General features: G+C 44.5%; 1 protein-coding gene across 3 annotated transcripts in view; it reads left to right on the plus strand.

The window, feature by feature from the left end:
- The window catches only part of HIRA (histone cell cycle regulator), an 89,147-nt gene that overhangs the window by 18,821 nt on the left and 48,342 nt on the right, over nt 1–21,984 (plus strand). For 2 of the 3 annotated variants that reach the window (XM_038575903.1, XM_038575905.1), the window contains exons 2-11: nt 833–895; nt 2,760–2,870; nt 4,088–4,178; nt 5,523–5,617; nt 11,974–12,069; nt 13,299–13,459; nt 15,271–15,438; nt 17,763–17,876; nt 19,704–19,774; nt 20,632–20,737. In XM_038575903.1, the coding sequence (XP_038431831.1) occupies nt 833–895; nt 2,760–2,870; nt 4,088–4,178; nt 5,523–5,617; nt 11,974–12,069; nt 13,299–13,459; nt 15,271–15,438; nt 17,763–17,876; nt 19,704–19,774; nt 20,632–20,737 (1,076 nt within the window). The other variant, XM_038575904.1, reaches the window with a different exon arrangement.

The following is a 21,984-nucleotide window of genomic DNA, read 5'->3' on the forward strand; positions in this document are numbered from 1 at the left end:
ATAGGGCCCAGGTCTCAGGAATACTTCTAGCCTGCTGGATTTTCAAGCTGTCATGACGCCTTTGCCAGTCTGATCCACCAAGCTAGCCATACAGCTTTATGGGCTCTGCACCCTATGGAGACTCCAAGGAGCTAAAAACTATAGTCCTTCCCCCTAGAGGGACTGAACATCCAGTTGAACAGGGTACATCCTGTGGAGGAAGTTCAACCATCAGAGATGCCAAGAAGGCTGATTCTCTATGGACTTTGATGCAGCACAAATACACAGGAGAATTTTTGCAAACAGAAGCATGAGGGAGGTGATACCTGTGATCACAGTCAGCTGTTGGTCCTACCCAGCTGTCAGACAGTGAGGCAGAAAGGCCAGGGTGCTTGTGTCCAAGCTGCCAGCTAATAAGTGCAGGTCCATGGGATGGAGAGATGGCTGGAGAGGTAAACCCTGTGACTCAGAGATACTGCATAAATACCTCATAACCTTTACAAAGCACGTCCCCACTATGTGGCCACCTACTATCTGCTGAACCTCTGTGCAAATGCTCAGGCGATCTATGGACTCAGTTGTTTTAGTGACAGAATGCCTTGTCTCCCTTTTAGACTCAGCTATTTAATGTCACTTGGAGAGTCTTCCAGCAGCTCATACTTTAACTGAAACTTTTAGATCACTGCAGTTTTAAGGTAATTTATGGGCAGCCTATTATTTTTTCCTAGGAGCAGTGATGAGAGATATTACTTAAATAACCTCTATTTCAAAATTTTTAACTCTTTTGCTGTTCTCCAGTGAATACAAGCCAAGGTAGATGTTGTGTGTGTGTTTTTTTTTCCTTTGTTTCCAGGCAAGCCAATTTTTTCGGTTGATATTCACCCTGACGGGACCAAGTTCGCAACTGGAGGACAAGGTACGTTCACAAGAGGGAGCACTCACAGTCCTGACACCTTGCTCTGATTCTCCTGGTTGCCCACTGAGCTGAAGATAGAATACTTAACGTTTTTCAATATGCGTATGACTCCATTTAAAATGTATTATTATAATCTATTATCTGAACAGGTTAAATCAAAATCCTTTTTTGGCTCTAATGTGCTTGCTCTGTATAAATATTTTGGTAATAGGTGTATCTTTCTAATTCCTGTTCATTGGGTTAATGTTAAAATCAGTTTGCATCCCCAAGCTGCAGCGTATTGAACATGGAGAATGATGGGTGGTTCCATGGATAGATTCCCAGCTCCAGAGGCTAAGATTGGGTCCTTATCTTCGTTCTGGCAGCACTTTCTCATCTGAAAAAGGGGAAGAAGTGGTTAAAGTAAATATGGAAGTGATCATATAGTTACTAGGCTCATCTTTTGGCCTCAGAGGAGTTCGACTAAGATAGAGAACAAGTACACTGTGGGCAAGTAAAAGTGCCCATGCCATTTGAAAATATATGGTCCACAGTGTACTTCATCCAGTGTTGCAGTGTCACAATAACAGCCCTGCTTAGAAAGACAGTCATTTTTCAAGCCAAGACACCAAGATGTATATATGGTAGCACAAGGTAGCATTCCCACAGATCCTAGCCCCAGCAGCTTTGGCCTAGAGCAGTGTCTTTCTCTGGCCAGTGCCTTCCTGGACAGCACCTGCAGAGCACCTCTGTGAGTTCCAGGTACTCAAGCCAGGTGCTACAGGGTGCGTTGTCTATGGACTTCCTGCTGCAAGGGTATTCAGGGAGGCCTTGATCTCCTTCTGGACATTGTGGACTGCACTAGAAGGTACCCCCTGATGTTACCTACGAGCATTGGACTAAGTTGGGGGACAGAGTTTTTCCCTCATCCATAAGAAGAGGCATACCTTCCCACCCTTCTCAGTATAGTAAGGTCAGGAAGAGCTGTGTAGGAAACATTTTTACATACTGGCCAATAGGCAGCTTTAGGTATGCCTTATGGTAATTCTGACATGCCCATTTGTAGACATTTATTGGTTTTTGCTTCTCTGTAAGAGTTAAATAAGGGGCCAGACTTTCATTAGTTACCAGTAAATTGAAAGCTTAGAAAGAAAAATCATGGCCAAAAGAAAAAAAAAAAAAAGAAGAAGAAGAAGAATCATTGTCAAATGCATAGATAAATTTTTTAGCAGAATAGTACATCGCCTTATGATCCCGGGAACCCTAAATGCCTTCCTTTGGTTGATCTCCCATCTGTAGGTGACAGCAGAGGGCAGATAGGTAATCAGCCTTTTTTTCCTATGTTCAGGGCAATTTAATTCAGACTTAGGTCTCAAAGCATCCAGTCAGCTCTGGAAGCAGCCATGGACTCCAGGCAGCACCTAGAAAGGGATCAAAGTACTGGGAGGGATGTGCTGTTCCCCTTGGTTGGTAGGGTTCCCATGTACATACCTGAAAGGATCCTGGGACATCCATCAGCTTTTCTAGCTCTTTAGCTTACGGATGAGGAGTGAGGGTCTGGGCAGGGATGAGGAGCTTCTATAGAGGGGCTCCTAAGGGATCTGTATTAGAGACAGACTAGAGCTCAGTCCCCTCTCCTGATTTCTAGTCCAAAGTTCTTTTCAAAGTCAGGTTGGCTTCCCCCTACTACTAAATCCATATGCTTTTTGATCCCTATTAGCACTTTTCTTCATTTCTTTTCTATAACTTACGTGAGTAATGCAAATTTATTCTTCTCCAATCCAGTCCCTTATAGTTTGTGAAAGCTAAATGAGGACTATGTCTCAGAGTTAGTATCAGATTTCTACTTCTTGAACATTGAATTATTTCTGCTCCTTCGTTCCAGGACAGGATTCTGGGAAGGTTGTGATCTGGAATATGTCTCCAGTCCTCCAGGAGGATGACGAGAAGGATGAAAATATTCCCAAGATGCTTTGCCAGATGGACAATCACTTAGGTATTACAGAGTGGCCCTTTGCAGGCTTTGCGTGTTGGCAGAGTGCCCAAGGTTAGCACATGTGTTTGTAATTAGAAAGATAAGGCCCCGTGCGGCGGTAACTCCCCTCGGCCTGCTGTCTGAAGGCACAGATGTTGGCTGCACACCTGGGTGAGTTATTCGGCAGAAGACTCGGCCCGCCCACAGAACCATCTTTGGACAGTCTGCAGGTACCTCTGGTGATTTCCTGCTCATGAGTCGTTACTGCCTGATTCCATGGGGCTTTGGGGCCAGCAACCTGGAAGCAGTAGGGTTCTGGGGAAGGGTGTATTAAAGACAATTCACCAAAATGTCTCAGATTGCCACTGTGTCACTCTGAGGCCCTCTGCCAGGATCTTTTGATGGTTGGACAGTGTTGTGGTTTCCTTTCCTATGTTTAGCGCCTTATTTTCCTGCCTCTGAGCATCAGGGTGACTGTATCTGGCTCTGGTTTCCAACCTAGCTGCCTCCCCTGAGATGCTCCATTAACAGTTATGTCCCCTCCCTTACCTCTGTGTGTTTTGCTCTCCCAATATGCCTCCGTGCCCTCCAACCTAGAACACAAGTCCTACAACTTGGATATATCCCTTGTATTGCAGGGTTCCCAAAGGCTGAGCTGCGAGTGCTCCCAGAGGCTCTAACCCATTTGGGGGCCTAGGAGGCATTTCTGCTGGTTTTAATTTATAAGTGCAGAACCAGACAACCTGAAGTGCTGACAAGTTTGGAAAATCCAAATTTAAAAGTGTTAGATGGGATGAAGTCAGGGTTTTATGCTCTAGCAGGCTTGTTCCCCTGAAAGTTTTGGAAAAGGCATCTCAGCCTTTTTAGTTCATGCCCTCATTTCAAAAATTCTCCCTGCTCAGAAACACATCTCATCATGAGGTAACCCTTTTGAAATAATGAGATTTAGTTATCAGTTTTCATGGAAATTCACTTCCTTGTATTGTTTCATCCAGCACTAACACTTCTCAGGTTATATAGACTTTCCCCCTCCAAACTCTGTCCTGGTCATTTGTTATTACAGCATAAGTAGGATAGTATTTGATCTGGATTGTTCTTCTGGGACTCACCCATAGTGGATGCCTTGAATAGTTGAGAGAGAATAGGTTTTATAAACCCTTTGCATCTTGCCAGACTCTGCATAAAACAAATGGGCGTGACTATTGGATTTTCATCACCCTATTTTTTTTTCTTCCCAGCATGTGTGAACTGTGTGCGGTGGTCAAACAGTGGGATGTATTTAGCTTCTGGGGGAGATGACAAACTGATTATGGTGTGGAAGCGGGCTACGTAAGCATCATTTTCCTTTCTTCACATTTTATTTTTAGAAGCTTCTTTGCTGGTCTTAATCATAGTCACCTTTCCCTACTCTGACACTGAAGTCCCTAGAGCTCCAACTTCCTGAGTAGCAGGAAGCACACACAGTCCAGGAGCAGCTAGGGCCTGACTAAGGCTTTGGGAGGCCACCCACCTGCCTGGAGACCTGCTCAGTCGCCCCCTCACGGGGCTGCAGAGTTTCCACCTGAAGAGGAATGCTAATCGTTTCCTTTGCTGACATTGGTAGCTTTGTTTGTTTTGCTTTTCAAATGAAATTTCCCAACATACAACATAGGTAAAAGTCAAAGTCAAAGTGCTCTGATGGAATCTGGGGGAGGGGATCTGGAGCCCACCCTCTTTGCCGTTCATTCTCTGTCAGCCACACCCTAGGTCTCTAAGGAGCCCCCTTGAAAGTGCCTGCTCTGTACCCATAATGAACTAATCATCACCTAGAAAACTTTTTGTATAAACTTAGAGCCTCTCAGGGTGGGTCCTGGGACTCTACTACATAACCAGCTCACTAAGTGACTCTGGGGCCAGTCAGACTAGGAAACCAGATTCTACTTCACTGCTTAGCCAGAGTGACCCTGTCGCCATGGCCATGAGAACAGAGGTGCGCTGTCTCCTTTGGCTCACTCAGTGAGCTCTTTCTGGGAGTTCGTAAAGAGTTCTATAGGAGCAAATTGTGTTAACAGAGGCTCTGTGCATCAGTTGTGTCAGTGCTACCTCCATGGGGAACTCCCAGACTGCTTGCACAGCAAGAGCTAGTACCTGTGCTTTCAATGCTTTGCAAGAGGGCTTTAAAAAGACTGTCATTGATTTTGCTGTTTTAGTCAACATAAATAACGTATTTAGTGTATAGTTTGGAAATCTGAAGAAATATATAAAAATCACCATCCAAAGAAAGCCATGGCTAATATTTTGGTATTTTTCATGTCTGTCTTTCTGATCCATTTTCCATGCATAGATGATATCCATGTTACATGTATTTTATTTATTTATTTACATAATGATATCTATCATATTGTATAGAATGTCCTGTGGCCAGCTTCTTTCACTTAATTATATATGGTGAACATTTCCCCATGCAGTAGATAGTCTTTTACCACAAGATTTGTGATGGCTATGTAGTATTTCATCAAGTGCATGGAACATGACTTACTTAATCAGCCCCTGTTGTTCAGCAATTTGATGCTTTCCAGCCATTGCCTGATTTTGCTTTGTTCTGTCTGCCATGATAAGCCGCGCTGCAGTGAGTATCTCTGTGCAGTGCCTAGAGCATGCTTGGAGTGCCTTTCTGACTCCTCTTTCACACAGGTACATCGGCCCCAGCACCGTGTTTGGCTCCAGTGGTAAGCTTGCCAATGTGGAGCAGTGGCGATGTGTCTCCATCCTCCGGAGTCACTCAGGCGGTGAGTGGGGCTGCCTGTTGGGGTGGGCGGCCCTGGCAGCTGTCTGAGGTCAGCAGCAGTACCTCCATGGCCCCTGTGGACTGTTTTGGTCCTTAAAACAGCCTTATGTCTGGGCCGTCCCTCCCCATCACCATTGGTCACACCATGCCTGTCCTTCAGGGTCTTTGTAGTCACTGTCTCCACTGCCTGCCTCCAGCTGCATTCAGTGCCCCCACTCCTGCCCTCATGGGGTATATGTTTATATCTTCAATGTAGAAATCCCCATGTTCTGCTGTTTATCCTGGTGAACTGAATCAATACCTTCATCAGTGGATCACTAAGTCCGTAAGCACACTTTATTTATTCCACAGAAACTAGCACACATGAAAAGGGGCCCAATGACCCCCTTGACCTTGCGTATATTTGCAAAGTGTTTAATAGACTTGGAATGAAAAAGGACACATTTTGCAGATTTGGACTGAAGAGAAGGAAGGTCAGTTAATAGCAGTCAAAAGCCATGTGCTGTACACTCATGCAGGGATGCCAGTGACTGTACCTCAGAAAGCCTGTGGTCTAGTGCCCAAGAATGGCCTGAAGCATTTTCCAGACAGGGGGATAGCAGAAGCCAGAAAGGCCTGGTGTGCATGGATTCAGCACAGTTGAACTTTGCATACAAGGCAGGAAGCTGCAACAGAGTGGGGCTGGCTGAATGTCAAGGGCCAGATCATTGAAGGCTTATGTTCCCTGTTAATGAAGGTGACCTTTATTGTGGAAGAGATAGGGAGGCTTTAAAACCTTTGAGGTGTAAGAGGGAGATCGATCTGACACAGTTGTAGAAAATGAGCTTGTTTCAGTGGTTCAGATGGAAACTACAAAAACCTGAACCGGGTCTGGGATAATTGGTTTGGAGGGGAGAGACTGACTTGGGAAATTCTTAGGACAAAGCTGGGGAGAGATGAGAGAGATTCCTAGCTGGTGCCTGCATAGCCAGGGGTGTCCCCTTTCAGACCATAATGATAGTGGGCTTACAAGAGTGGACAACAATTCAGCGTGGGATGCTGAGTTTTGGGAGTAGGGGCAGTGAAGAATGTCACAAGATCATTGGAATTGAGCCTGGAGCTCTGGGAGAAGATAGGGCAAGAGGGAGTGGTTTGAAAGGCATCGGTTGTAATCCACTGACAGTATATATTCTACAGATACTCCATAGACAATTTAAAGGTGAACAAACCCATCTCTTGGTGACCATAGCTTAATTCCACATTTTTTTTTTAATTTTATTTATTCATTCATAAGAGACAGAGAGAGAGAGAGGCAGAGAGACACAGGCAGAGGGAGAAGCAGGCTCCATGCAGGTAGCCTGGGTCTCCAGGATCACGCCCTGGGCTGAAGGCAGCACTAAACTGCTGAGCCACCCAGGCTGCCCCTAATTCCACATTTTTAAAAGCTGACAGAGTAGCATTGTATAATTGTTGATAACCATAAAAATGTGTAATTTAACCTCACTTACTCACAATTGCCCACAGAGTCTAATTGGACTCCTCTGGAACTTGAAGAAAGTATCCATGCAGGTGTTTAAATGTAAGGTGGGGCTTCCATGAGGCTCTTGATGGGTTCCTTAACCTGAGACTTGGACTGAGCCAAACCTCAACTTCTCTCCAGGCCCACCATGCCAGGGCTCTCCTTTACCAGGCAAGTCGAGTTGCCTACTTTCAGCAGAAACACCCACTCCTTGTTTGGTGGTCCTGATAGCAGCTGTGAGCAGAACTCTTTAAGAAGAAACATCAGTGAGAAGGCAGAAATAAATAGAAAGCACTGGGTCTTTGAAAGCAAAGTTGGCATATTTAATGGGGAGGGGATAGGGGGAAAAAAACCTAGGTGAAATTAGATGTAAAGGATCTAGAGAAACATTTAACCCAGAGGGAAAAAAATTATCAGAGTATAGCATAATGTTTATTAAACTAAAAAAAAAATGCTAAAAGAAATACAGTTTTCTAGAAAATAGGAATTTTCAGAATTGACAGCATAAGGTTAAGAAAACTTAAATAACCAGTGAAAATTTTGAAATAATCAGAAATGCTTCCTTTTCAAAATTACTTTTTGATTTGTTGATGTATTGTTTCAAGCTTTTAAGAAAAATTATTCCAGAATGTAGAAATATTTATTCTTCAAAGGAAGCTGTCACCCTGGGTTCCCAAAACCTAAAAAAATAATAGTAAAAATATAGACGAATATGAAAAAATAAAACGTATGCTCGTGACTTTGATAACTTTTAAAAACAGTAATTCATTTTGACTAAACATGATTTATATAAAAGTGAGAGTTTTGTGTAAAGGGAATCTGTTACTATAACAACATACTAGAAGATTAAATAAGAAAAGACCCTTGGGGCTCCTAGTTGGCTCAGTCAGTAGAGCATGTGACTCTTAATCTCAGGATCGTGAGTTCAAGCCCCAAGTTGGGCATGGAGCATCCTTTAAAAAAAAACAAAAACAAAACAAAAAAACAGTCATCTTAGGAGGTGTTCTGAAAGGGATATTAGATAATTCAGCATCAATTTTTAATAAAAATATTTTTTAAAGATTTTTTATTTATTTATTCATGAGAGGCAGAGACATAGGCAGAGGGAGAAGCAGGCTCTATGCAGGAAGCCCAATGTGGGACCCGATCCCAGGACTTCAGGATCACGCCCTGAGCCGAAGGCAGATGCTCAATTGCTGAGCCATCCAGGCATCCCAATAAAAAAATATATTTTTTTTTTAAATTTTTATTTATTTATGATAGTCACACAGAGAGAGAGAGAGGCAGAGACATAGGCAGAGGGAGAAGCAGGCTCCATGCACTGGGAGCCCGATGTGGGATTCGATCCCAGGTCTCCAGGATCGCGCTCTGGGCCAAAGGCAGGCGCCAAACCGCTGCGCCACCCAGGGATCCCCCCAATAAAAATATTTTTAAGTGGACATAGGAAGCTATTTCCTTAACATGAAAAAAGTCCTATGTCTTTCAAACTAATGGCAAAACATTAAGTTCACAGTTGTTAGAACTTAAGAAGTGTTGAAAAGCACCTAGAACTAATAAAAATGAGTTGTTGAATTGATATATAGGAAAATTTTTAATTATTCATCTTTCACTAGTAATAGTGAATTAGAATATCTGATGCTACGAAGAGAACACTTACACAGCAGGAAGAAAAAATTGTAAATACTCGGGAATGCTCTTACCAAGAAATGTTTGAGATCTGTAAGAATTAAACCACAAACCTTTTTTGAGAGAGATAAAATGGGTACTTCATAAATGGAAAGACCAAATAAAATAAAGATGCTTTTTTCCCCCCAAGTTTATTTAACAAATATTTATTGAGAACCTGATATGTTCTGGGTGCTTTTCTACTCTCAGGGAGTTTACATTCTTAGAAACAGACAACTAGTCACATCAGAAACTAGAAAATAAGTGCTATGGAGCAAAATAAGATGGCATTCTCCGGGAGGCCTTCCTGAGAAGGTGACACCCAAGGGAAGACCACATTGAGGTTAGAGGACAATGGTGTGCACATTCAGAGAGTTTTCCAGGCCAAAGGAATAGCCAGGACAGCAGCCTTGGAATGTGGACATGTGCTTGATATGTTCAGAGAACCACCTGAGGCTAGGACATGGGGAATGAACAGGGAGGGAAGCAGGGGCAGGCCTTCTAGGCCACTGTGAAGGGGTCTTTGAGTGAGATGGGAAGGCTCAGGGTTTTGAGCAGAGGAGTAAGGAGGCCTGTAGCAGCTGCATGGACTATAGGCAGCACTAGAGAGACCACCGACGAGACTGCTGACATAATCTTGGTGAGAGATGGGGGACTTGGGTCACAGCAGTGGAAGTCAGGAGGAGCAGTGGGGATGGTATGTAGGGTGTGAGATAAGCAAAGGAATCAGGACAGCTTCCTGGAAACTGGTGTGGAGGGTGTCAAGGATACAGTTACCATCACCTGATGGAAGGTGTGTGGGTGGGACAGAAATGTTTGCTGAAGGAAATATTTAGGAATTGGCTTTGGGGCACGTTTGCATTGCCTAGCAGAGGTATAAGTGGCCCTGCTGCATAAGCATTTTGATATGTGAGAGTGGAGTACAGGGAAGAAGTATATGTGGGACTGGAGACCAAGGGTAGATCTAGGCTGGGCTTTGGGGGTGATGAGGAACCAGTGAAAAAGGCTGTGATGGAGAGGAGGCCAGTTAGATAGTGGAAGAATGTTTGAGGGAGAAGCAATTGAGCAGCCCATTACATGTTGCTTTGAGGTCAGGTGAGGACTGAGGATACTGATCACTGGACTTGATATGGAGGCCTCCCATGGCCTTAGCTAAGTGCTATTCATGTTGGTGAAGTTGGATGGAAGCCTCATTAGAGAATGCTCAAGAAAGACCCAGAAGAGGACAGAGCTAGACTGAAACCAACCAACACAGTTTATAGATGAGGAGAGAGAAATGTAGAGCCTCACTAAATACACCATGCACTGAAATAAATTCTAGATATTAAAGAGAGAAACAGTCTAAATAATTAAAGCAGAAGAAAACAATTGAATATTCATCAAACCTCTAGCAGAGGGAATATTTTTAAGGTTAACAGGCAATAAAAGAGGTCACAAAGGAGAATAAGAGATTTTACTACATAAATCTCCTATAGGATAGGAAGATAAACTGATAGAATTTGAAGCTAATGTCTGTATTATCAGTAGTCCATGGTAATTGGATGGAAAAATCACATCTCTCTTCTGGTATTCCCAGCTGACCACTTCTCTGCTCTCAGACTTAGGTACCATGGTGAAATTCTGATGTTAACATGTCTGCCCCTCCTGGCCTCTAAGCTCCTAGAGGAGGTTTTTAGTCCTCATTTTTATAAGCACTACATTGGTGTTTGTTAGACCCACTGAACAAAAGAGTTCCCAACAGACAGAAGGTAGGAGCAAAACAGTCCAAGAAGACTTTAGACAGATATGAAAAATGTTCACTTTTTACTAATCAAAGTTTAAACATCAAAATGTACTTAATAAATGAGGGAAACAAATCATACCCTCAAGCTAATAAGAGGATTTTTAAATGAACATTCTGCTTATAAAAGTGTGAAGTCCTAGAGGTTTCGGGAAAGCAGCCTACAGAGTTAGAGTCCAGACTTAGAAAAATCTTCAGGCACTCTGCCTAGAGTCCCACTTTGGGATATCAGTCACAGGAAATAAGCCAGAGTGTAGAGAGTGGCATACACCTGTGTGCTTGTTGGCATAAAAACTTGGGACCGAGTTAACAGTTCATTGTTGAATTAGGTCTGTTTATGGTAGTGAATGCTTTCAAAGACCTAGAATGCACAGCCGAACAAACGAAGCCCTCAGGATCACATAGGCTATGAGGATACTAAATGCAGCACCCTAGTGTGTATGCAGTGTGAAATACAAAGTGCAGTACCTTGTGGAGAAAATTCATCAAGCTGTCCCTGAAAATTTTTTTAAAATAGAAAAAAAAATAGAAGTTTTGAGTATTTTGCTTACACTTTTTCAAAAAATCTTATGGGGAGAGGACTAGATAGCTATTAACTTGCTGCTGTGTTTCTGTTTCTTCGCCTCGCCAGCCATTCTTCTGTACACCTAGCACTGCACCAGGCACAGAGGCTAGAAAAATCACATCTGCACGGCAAGATGGGCCCAGTCATCGTCACCATCACAGCTGACCTTTATCGATGCCTTGGTGTGTGCCTGGCACCGTGCTACAGCAATTCTCACATTTAATTTTCATAATAACACTCTGAGCATAGGGTGTTTTTTTTTTTAATCTGCATTTTACAGATGAGAAAACTGTTCATAAAGAAGTAAACATGAGTACTGCGTTTGGGGGCTCTCTAGGGAAGGGATGCTCTGATGGGGTCTTAGAGGTGAGGTCCAGTTCTTGAGAAAGGCCTAAAAATGGCCTCCCGCTTATTCAGCAGCTGTTGAACTTTGGCTGTGTGCTAAGCATTCTGCTGAGTGTTGTGCCTGTAATGCTCAAAGGGCTCAGGCCCATTTGGGATCAGAGAAGCATGCTTAGCGAGCCTGAGGCCACAGACCCAGCAGGTATCAGAGCCAGGGTTCTTCTATTTGGCCCCAAACTCTCAGCTATGCCCCTAGTTACCTTGTTTGTCAGAGGGATGAGCGAGGTCACATAGATGCTTCAAATGTCATGACCAGTTCAAAAACCTTAGTGGGGTAGTTTTGCAGATTGGTTAAAAAACAGTCTAGTTATGATTATCTGAAGTTAAGTTTCCTAAAATGTCAGATGCTAGGGGCTGCAGGCCCACCTGGCAGTCAAGTGTCGAGTGCCCCCCTTGCTGAGTCTGCACACCAGGTAAGAGACTCACTGCCAGCCCTCTGTCTTCCAGATGTGATGGATGTAGCGTGGTCTCCCCATGATGCCTGGCTGGCTTCGTGCAGTGTGGATAATACTGTCGTCATCTGGAATGCTGTGAAGTTCCCAGGTCTGGGCCTCTGACTGGGTGGTGGCAAAAATGGGCTGATCATCTGGAGCAGGGTGGGCTCTCTGTCTCCTAAGGCTGGTGGTAATAAGTATCTCACAGTGAATGGAGATACATGTGTCTTGTCAGCAATTCAGTTCTTTTTTTCTTATTCAGTGACACTTGTTTAAGGTTTTAAAAGAGGTATATGTTAAAGAAAAATAGTAACTGAGTGCTAGCATGTATGTGCCACATCCACCCTGTCATGAAGGTGATAGGGTAGCGTTGCATGTTCTTGGGCATCTGGCACCCCCCTACACACACATATATCTTTGAAAGCATGCCTCCTCACTGCTGGGCTTCTGGCCTTCCACTTAGTTAACATCTCCTCTCTGAAGCCCTTAAGCAGATAAAGGCTAACAAATCCAGTTGTGCAAAAGATTGGTATTTCTTATTAATGTGTTTAAAGTCATAACAGATGGATGGCATGACCTGGCATTTCACTGCAGTTTATAACTCTTAAGCTACTTCTATTCCTTGTTAGTATTTGGAATATATTTTGCTCGTGGGCTAAAAAGCATCCTCCATGAACTTGACCCATGTCATTTTCTCTCTTTATAAGCTACTATGTGTATGGGGGCATTTTTGTCCAGGTCACAGAGGGCCAGATTTAGAGTTGGGGTGGCATTTAGATTGCAGACCTCTAGGATGTGCTGTCTTGCACACTTTTGTTCTCAGTGATGACTTACAAAGAACTTTCAGCACAGTGCTGTGTCCCCCTGAGCTGTCAGCCCTGTTCTTTATCAGGGAGCTGCCAGAGTGGTTCATAATCAGAAATATTGATGTTACAGCCCAGATGGGCATGGCCTTCTGTTCTGAAGGGGAAACCCCTGACAGAGCTGCCAACTGCAAACAAGTCAAAGGGGCAGAATTTGGCTCTGGCCCAAGCCTGGATCCCTGTTTGCCTGCCCTTTAGGGGACCTGTGCAGGCTCAGTATTAGCTGTGACTGAAAGAAAATCACAGTGTCCACCTCCCAGGAGCAGTTCTTCCTTCAGGTTGCTTTTGTCTTAACAGAAGATCAGAGGGGGCTCTTCTGCTTGTGCCCAGGGTTGGGAGCTGGCCAAGGTAGACTCCTGAGTTCCCTTCTCTTGGCCAGCCTTTCCATTGCCCATGGATTACAGCTCATGTTTCTATGTAGACTCGTCATTTTCCCCTAGCTAATGCTTTTCCAATCTATTCTTTTCCTCCACAGAAATTCTAGCTACTCTGAGAGGCCATTCTGGCTTGGTAAAGGGGTTGACTTGGGACCCTGTTGGTAAATACATTGCCTCTCAAGCTGATGACCGCAGCCTAAAGGTGTGGAGAACGCTAGACTGGCAGTTGGAGACCAGCATCACCAAGCCTTTTGATGAGGTAAGGAGCTCGGTCCAGCAGCCTCCCTGGCCTCTGTGGACAGAGGAGTTGGCTGGGGTCCAGACCTTGTGGGTGAATGCAGAGTCTAGAGGCCTGAGCAGACGGGTCAGCATTTTCTGGGATGGGCATTTGGGCCCAAGAGTCAAATGATGAAAATCTTCCATTTCTCAAACTGTATTAAATGTCCAACTTTGAAGTGAGAAAAAACTGAAAAGAACCTTGGTGATTCCTCTATACCATTGTGCCACACAGGTGGAGGAGGCCCTATCTTTTATTTTTTCTGACTGTGCTGTGGCTTTACTCACTGATTTGCACTTTACAGGCCTGCCAGCTTCTTTTCTTAGGTAGTATAAACAGTACAGTGTGCAGAATGTCTGGAGGTCAGACTACAGTGACTTGTATAGTATCTTACTACCTTTTCCTTTATTTGCGTTCTTGTTTCATGTGGAATCAGAGTTCAAGTTCTCCATTATTTGTTAGATTTTGTTTTTAAGTCCCTACTATGAGAAGGATAGTACTAGATAAAGGAAATGAAAGTGGACTGAGATGAAGTCTCTCCCTTAAAGGTTAGAGCCTAGTGTGAAGGTAGACTTTCACATCTGTTATGAATATGGTGATGAGTTGTCCAGAATGTGCAGAAACAGCCCAGGAGTGCTGATTGCATCAGAGGAAGGGCTGTGAGCAAGTTTTGCAGGAGATACAGACATTTGCCCACAGGTTAGGGCTGGCTGCAGAAGGAAGGTGGAAATCATGTATTCAGTTTTCCCTAAACCAACAGCACCACATTAGCAATACTATTCACCCTACTTAACCCTGCGCTCATTGGCTGCAGCCTGGTACAGGGGACATGGGCCCTCCTGCCTTCCGGAGCTTCCCCTCAGGGCTCCAGCAACTAGGCAGCAGGGTCCCACTAGCAGGGTTCCTGGGGGCAGCTATGGTAGATAGGTAGGAATGTTTGGAATCCCAGTGGGAGCTGGCGGGACTCCTCAACCTCGGGTGGGCCTGGACCGCCTGCATCTGTGACCCAGATGAAAGTTGAGGCCGATGCATCACTGCACTCAGTCCACGCCTTGTCATGTCCTTCTCTGGGGCTATGAGGCAAGATCTTAATTCCTAAGTCTTAAAGGCTGCCCCTAGACTGACCTTGAGCTTTAGGGAACTGGTTTTCTGGCTCATGTCCTCTCATTTGGCAGGAATAATAATGTGGAGGGATGCCTTGCTTCAGCCCTAGTCGAGGTCAGGGGAGCAGTCCCTTTCTGCTACACATATTATGGTTTATATGGACTTTACGAAGCTCTTTCCTTTGCGAGTACCACCACTTCAGTTGAAGCAGGCTAGAGAAAGTACATAGTGGCTCATTGCCACTGGCTACATTACAGAGACAGGCTCCTAGAGGTCCACAGAGTTCTTTCTCCACTGAAGTCAATGCTCTGCAGACCTAATGTGATAGAGTTAATGTGCTAGGCAAAAGAAAGAGGTCAGTGGCCAGATAGATTTGGCCCAAACAGAATTGACAGTTAAAAGAGGTGGCTATCCTACTGGTCCCCTCAGGTCTATGCCATTCTGTTGTGCTCAGCATCCATAGAGGAATATAGGATACTGCAGCTCCCAGTCTCATCTGACACAGCCTTTTTTATTAGATCATCTGGAGAGATTGGAATGTTAACAGCTGTCAGAATAGCCAGAAGCTTGTGTACATGCTCCATCACCATATATTTCTAAATTAGAAGTCCACTTTATTCTTAAGGACAGAGTTTTGGTCACACAGTTGGTCTTGAGCTGCCTCCAAGTACAGATGTTTCTTCTTTCAGTGTGGAGGGACGACCCATGTGTTACGGCTCAGCTGGTCACCGGATGGGCACTACCTGGTATCTGCCCACGCCATGAACAACTCTGGCCCCACTGCCCAGATCATTGAACGGGAGGGCTGGAAGACCAACATGGACTTTGTCGGGCACCGGAAAGCTGTGACAGTCGTGGTGAGTATGCTTAGCCTCCACCTGAGTAGGGCCTGGCCCCAAGGCTGGATCACATGTGGGACTGAGGTGGTGGGCTCTGAGAGTCAGCACATGTCACATTCTTATGGCTTGCATGCTTCATTTTACTTATGTTTCATAATTTTTTTTCATATTTATGTTTCATAATTTTTAAACAGATTTTACAAAACAGAATACATACATGTTTTAATGAGTATTACAAAAATCAATCTTTAGAAACATTATAGCTCCACACTAGCCTTTTTATACATTTGGGTCAGGTCATGGGTGCTTAAGCATAGTGATCTGGGTAGCTCAGTGGTTGAGCGTCTGCCTTTGGCTCAGGTCATGACCCTGGGTTCCTGGGATTGAGTCCCACATTGGGCCGTGAGGAGCCTGTTTCTCCCTCAGCCTATGTCTCTGCCTCTCTCTGTGTGTCTCTCATGAATAAGTAAGTAAAATCTTTAAAAAAAAAAAAAAAAAGCATGATGGTCCTAACGAGTGCCAGACTCTAGGGAACACAGGTACAGTGTGTGTGCCTGAACCCCAGCAGCAGTTAGTCATAGCTGTGAGGCTATACTGTGGATCACCTGAGTCTGAGCTGCCCTGCCCATTCTTGACATGGAAGGTGAAGGGTATCAGAAGATACGGGCTACCATTAACGAGGATTTTCTCAGCACTGGGCAACCAAAGCAAAATAAATAGGTTGGTGGGCCAAGGTTGATAAAAATGAAAGATAAGGGGCACCTGGGTGGCTCAATGGTTGAGCGTTTGCCTTTGGCTCAGGTTACGATCCTGGGGTCCTGGGTTCGAGTTCTGCATCAGGCTCCTTGCAGGGAGCCTGCTTCTCCCTCTATGTCTCTGCCTCTCTCTGTGTGGTTCTCGTGAATAAAAAAAATCTTTAAAAAAAAAAAAAAAGATCATCTGGGTTCCTGATCTCAATTTTTTGTGTTCCTTAAAATGGATTCATCCTTCCCATTGTTTGAATTAACAATAAATATTATAGGGGTGCCTGGGTAGTTCAATTGGTGAAGCACCTGACTCGTGATTTCAGCTCAGGTCATGGTCTCATGGGTCATGAGATTGAGCCCAGCATCAGACTCCACGTTCAGCAGGGAGTCTACTGGAATTTCTCTATCTTCCTCTCCCTCTGCCCTTCCCCCTACATGTTGGCTTGCATGCTCTTTCTCTCCCTCTCTCTCTCTCTAAAATAAATCTTTAAAATGGTGATAATAAATATTATATGCTGTGATTTAAAATATATATATATATGTTTTATACAAATAAAATATTGCTGCTTTAATTTTTTTTGTATTGGAGCCCATGTAGGACTTTGAAACCAGGTCCTTATTAGGAAAATGTTAGAAAATCACCGCTTCAGGTTAGCATAGTGGTTCCACATGACTATCAGGTGGTCCTCATAGGCACTGGATGAGTGGCTCTCTGAGATTGCGGTACTGAGGCCCCTCAGCCAACTCAGGGTAGCTGAAGATTCAAACCCAGGGTGTACACCTCCAGGTGCCATGTTGTCTGGTCTCTGTGTACCACTGGCCATTCCTGCCTGCCCTCTGGGATTAGAAGCCCTGTGGGCCAGGCCAGCTGATATCAGTCTCCAGGGATCCACCCTTCCTCCTCAGTTGTCCTGGCTAGGGGATTCCGCTCTGAATCTAGAGTTCCCACTCCTTTCAATCCAGGAATGTGGCAGGAACTCATTGTGTACTTCCAACCTTGCCAAAAGCAGCACCCAGATTACATTGTGAGGATGGTCCCCAGTGTACATTTTAGCATGACTTAGCCACCATCCCTGGCCAAGTGAGATTATTCAGGGTTGATCAGGATCTGCTAGACAGTTTTGACTCTGAGCAACAACTACAGTGAAGGAAGGGATTAATGGAATAGATATCTGATAATCCCGTTGCCCTCTGTCAAGACTTTGTCCCTAAAGCCAGGTCCTGGAACTGCCTTTGCCCAGGCCAAGGGGAATTCAGAGAGCCAGTTTCAGTAGCTCCCATATGCTGTCAGTCTGGCTGCAGGCCCAGAAATGGAGAGTTAGTAGAGCCAGCTTCAAATCCTTGTTTGACCACTTACTTACTCATCGGGTGACTTGGCCCGCATTTCCTAGCCTCCCTGAAACTCCATTTCAACCTCAGCAAAATGCCTCCCAGGTAGTTATGAAGATGAAGTAAAGCATGCTGAGTGCTTGGGGCTGGGAGAATGTCAGTGTGGGTTTCCCGTAGACAGGCTGGTATTATATATTTCTGATACTTGGCATGGGGTATATGTTTGATGCTTGATTAATTATTTTAACATTTGTTGTTTGGCTTTAGAAATTCAACCCAAAAATCTTCAAAAAAAAGCAGAAGAATGGAAGTTCTGCAAAGCCCAGCTGCCCATATTGCTGCTGTGCTGTTGGCAGCAAGGACCGTTCTCTCTCTGTCTGGGTGAGCCCCAACCCCCCCTGCCCAAGAGCTTTTGTGGCTCCTTCAGGGAGAAGGAAAGGAGCTGGTGAAGGAGGTAGAGCCCAGAGGCCTGAAAGAAGAGTGACCTCCCCCTCACTTTTGGTGGTGCTCAGTGTGTGCTTCTGCCCCACACCTGAGGTTAGGCCCTCTCGTTACCCCTGGAAGGAGGAAGGACTCGAGACTAGGCATGTACTTAGCTAGGAGAGGCTACCCTGGGACCCAGTCAGAGCAGCTCTTGTGTCCAGACTCAGGACACAAGGCACTGGATGGTCCTCATAGGCACTGGATGCCATGTCATGTCTGCTTCCTTTCAGAAAACCTTTGTTATCTATATATAATGTACAGCAAATGTATTCACCTAAAGTATACACTGTAGTGTATTATCATACATGTTAATATGATAAGGAACCCCTCATCCCTGCCCAGTCAAGGCCCCATTTCCCAATACCCCTTGGCCAATGCAGCTACTCCAGTGATGTCTGTCATATTGATGAGTTGTGCAGTATTTCTTTGCATCTTGCATTGCTTTCACTTGGCATAATATTGTTAAGATTCATGTTTATTGTTATGTTTAGTAATCAATAGTTTGTTCCAAACTAATTATTAATTGCCACATAAACAGAATGGACTTATAGTTGTAGACTTGGAGGTTATCTTCTGGCCGCATTTATTATAGTTGTTTGTCGGAGAAATTAATTGTTGTGTACACTGTGATTTTTTTTTTTTCAGGCCTTTATTCATGTGACATTTCAGAACCTGAACCCAGGTTCTGCCATTATAGGCAATTCTAGGCATGTTCTTCCTAAGCTCCTTTTGGCCTAAGGCTCCATTTTGTGGTTCTTTGACCAAAACATCACTGATCACGTGCTCATTTTCTTATAATGCTGAGGTCAGGGGTTCACACAGGTTCCAGATTTTTTAGTGGTCTGCAGGCATATTTTCTGGGAGGAGAGATGGGGCTATTTTTTTCTGGAAGTAGAATTGGAGGAGGAGCAAGATTCTTCTTATGAGATCCAGGTAGCTCAGATTCCCTATCCTCAGAACTAGGGTAGCTGCAGCAGCTCTTCCCCCCAGAAACAGCACCTGTTGGGAGCCATGCAGAAGGTATTCCCTCCCAGCCCACTCCACTGTGGCCCCTGGACCTGTAAGCAAGGTGGTCATACTCTAGCATGTGAGCTGTGGGAATGTAGAGATGGCATACAGTCCAACCTTTAAGTGACTAGATACAAGTATACACATGGTGTCATGCAGTCATTAAAAAAGAGAGGTTTCAATATATTTAATAACATTCTTATTATGTATCAAATGAAAAAGCAAGCACAATCGTGCCAAAGAATAAAATATTTGTTCAGGATAGACCCCAAAAAAATTACTCAGGTGTTAATAGTAGTTAACTTTGGGTCTAGATTTGGAGCAACTTAAACTGCTTTTGGTGGTGCTGCATGGTGCTACTTGGTGCTACTTTGCTGCCTCATCTTTTGCCTAGGCCTTGGCATCCTGTCCCTGCTTATAGACCTCTGCTCAGATCATGGCCTTTCTAGAACCACCATTCTTGGTTGTCTATGTGTACGGCCATCTCCCCTGCCAGACCAGAGCAAGCCCTTCAGACAGGGGCCATACTGAAAATGCATATTTTGGCAGGTCTTGGTTCCCAAAGTTTGGGATCTTGCTGGTTGCTATTTGAATAGAGTCAAATATGTCAACAAAAACTCAGACCAAGGCTTTAAGTACTGTTGGTGGTAACTGAGTTAAGTGGACAGAAAGCAGTTTCATTCATTTCATTAGCCTTTGCTGCTTCTTTCCTTCCAGCTCACGTGTCTGAAACGGCCTTTGGTTGTCATCCATGAGCTATTCGACAAATCCATCATGGATATTTCCTGGTAAGATGGATTCTTCTTACAATGCACGGGCTAGGAAAAGAGAAGCCACATGTTGGAACATAAGGCCTCTGGATGCGATTAGGGTCAGGCAGCCAGGGACTCCCCCCGCCCCCAATTTTGGGGGGTGGCAACTAGAGCAGACCCCTGCTGGGTCTGCACATAATTCAGAAAAGGGCAGCTTGGGCCTGCCATTGGGAGCATGTCTGCTGCTATGCTCCTTGCTTTGTTGGCATTAGGCCCTGGAAAATACCTCCTCAGGCAAACATATTTGGGAAAAGGAAAGTGTTGTGATTCTGGTTTTACTTCACTTTGTTGTTGTATGAACCAGATTAGAAGTGTGGAGACACATTTTCTGCTTCTCAATGACCTCCTTTAGATGTACACTTCATGTTTTTTTAAAAATGTTTTCAAAAATAAAACAAAAATGAGGGCAGCCCAGGTGGCTCAGCGGTTTAGCACCACCTTCGGCCCAGGGCGTGATGCTGGAGACCCAGGATTGAGTCCCACATCAGGCTTCCTGTGTGGAGCCTGCTTCTCCCTCTGCCTGTGCCTTTGCCTCTCTCTCTCTCTCTGTCTCTCATGAATAAATAAATAAAATCTTTAAAAAAAATTTTTTTTAAAGAGGAAATTCTTAAAAAATACATAAGATATACTTTGTATATATGCTTAGGGCACCAGAACCTTCTAGATATGATTGTCTCCCCTACCCCCACCCTACCAATGAATTCCACAGAAGGGAATGAAGAGTTTCCAGCATCTGTTAGAGTCCTGCATGCTATCCCCCAGTCCAGCCTTGGAGGTATGGGTAAGCCCCGTAGGCACTTGCTCCCCAGGCTGCTAATGGTCCTCTCTTTCAGGACTCTGAACGGGCTGGGCATCTTGGTGTGCTCCATGGATGGCTCTGTGGCGTTTCTAGATTTCTCCCAGGATGAGCTTGGAGACCCCTTGAGTGAGGAGGAGAAGGTAAAAGAACAGTATACCTCCAGCTAGTGGCCTGAATGCTGCACTTGCTCTCAGGCCACAGAAATAGCCGCCATAGCTCTGAGAGGCCCCTTTGATTAGACCCTCCTCTTAGGATATACATGGGGACATTGTTTCTTAAGGTATTATTGGGTATCTTTTATAGATTGTAATGCTAATCTTCTTTACAAGATAGATTAAAGATGAGACTCTTATTTGTGTCAGAAATCCATTCTGGAACTAAGAATAAAACAACTTTGGGCATCTTTTCTTGAGCTTAAAATTAGCCACACCCAGGGAGGTTTTTACCCTGGGAGATAGTGGGAATGATCTCAAGGGCCCCTGCTCACATCATTTTCTTCATTGTCTTGTAAGGACATAGATGCCATGAAGCAGCAACTATAACAGTAATATTGGTTATTTCTTAGCATTTATTGCATACCAGACTCCGGGCCATGCATTTTGCATGTTTTATTTCATACGAATTATACAAAACCTTTTAAGGCAGGGCTCATTCATTTTATCAGTGAAGTAACTAAGCCTCAGAAAATAGTGTGGCCCTTTGCAGAGACTATATATGACCCTTAGATATGAGAATAGAACCATGAGCCATGCCCATAGGCCTCCTCCCCTCTGTGCTTTGCCCAGGACAGGGTGGCCCATGTGCTTTTAAGGATTTTGGGAAAGGCCATGCTTTATGGACCGTAGACTTAGAAAGCAGATGTTTCTACAAAGGGGCCTTTGACAACACTTAGCAGAATGTGTTTGTTTGTCTGAAAGGAGCCTAATGAAAGCCCAGACCAGGTGGGCATCTCTCCCCTTCAAGGTGCAATTGCTGGGAGAACCCCTCATAAGCTACTGTGTGGACCTCCCACTATGATGTAAACCCCTTAGGGGTAGAGTTCTGCTTTGTAGCAGCACCTAGAATGGCCTGGCTCCCCCAAGAGTCAGTTGTCAGTGAAGGGATGAGTGTTTCAGTGGCCTCAAGTCTTCTTTCTTTCAAGTCTTCTTTCTACCCTGTTACTGTCATTAGGTAACCTGGTAACCTGTGTACTCCCTTCCCACTTGGAGAGTCCTGGTTGGTTGGAAGGAGATGGGCACCCTACAAAATAACACTATGTAGCTTATCATTTCTCAAATGGCAGGCAGGGACCCCATGTTTAAGAAACAGGTAAACATCTGCCAAACTTAATTCTGCCTCCAGAGTCCAGGGGAGAGAGTGAAGGGAGAAGGGACAAGTAGCAAGAGAA

This window comes from Canis lupus, chromosome 26, assembly GCF_011100685.1.
Source record: "Canis lupus familiaris isolate Mischka breed German Shepherd chromosome 26, alternate assembly UU_Cfam_GSD_1.0, whole genome shotgun sequence".
NCBI classification, from domain to species: domain Eukaryota; kingdom Metazoa; phylum Chordata; class Mammalia; order Carnivora; family Canidae; genus Canis; species Canis lupus.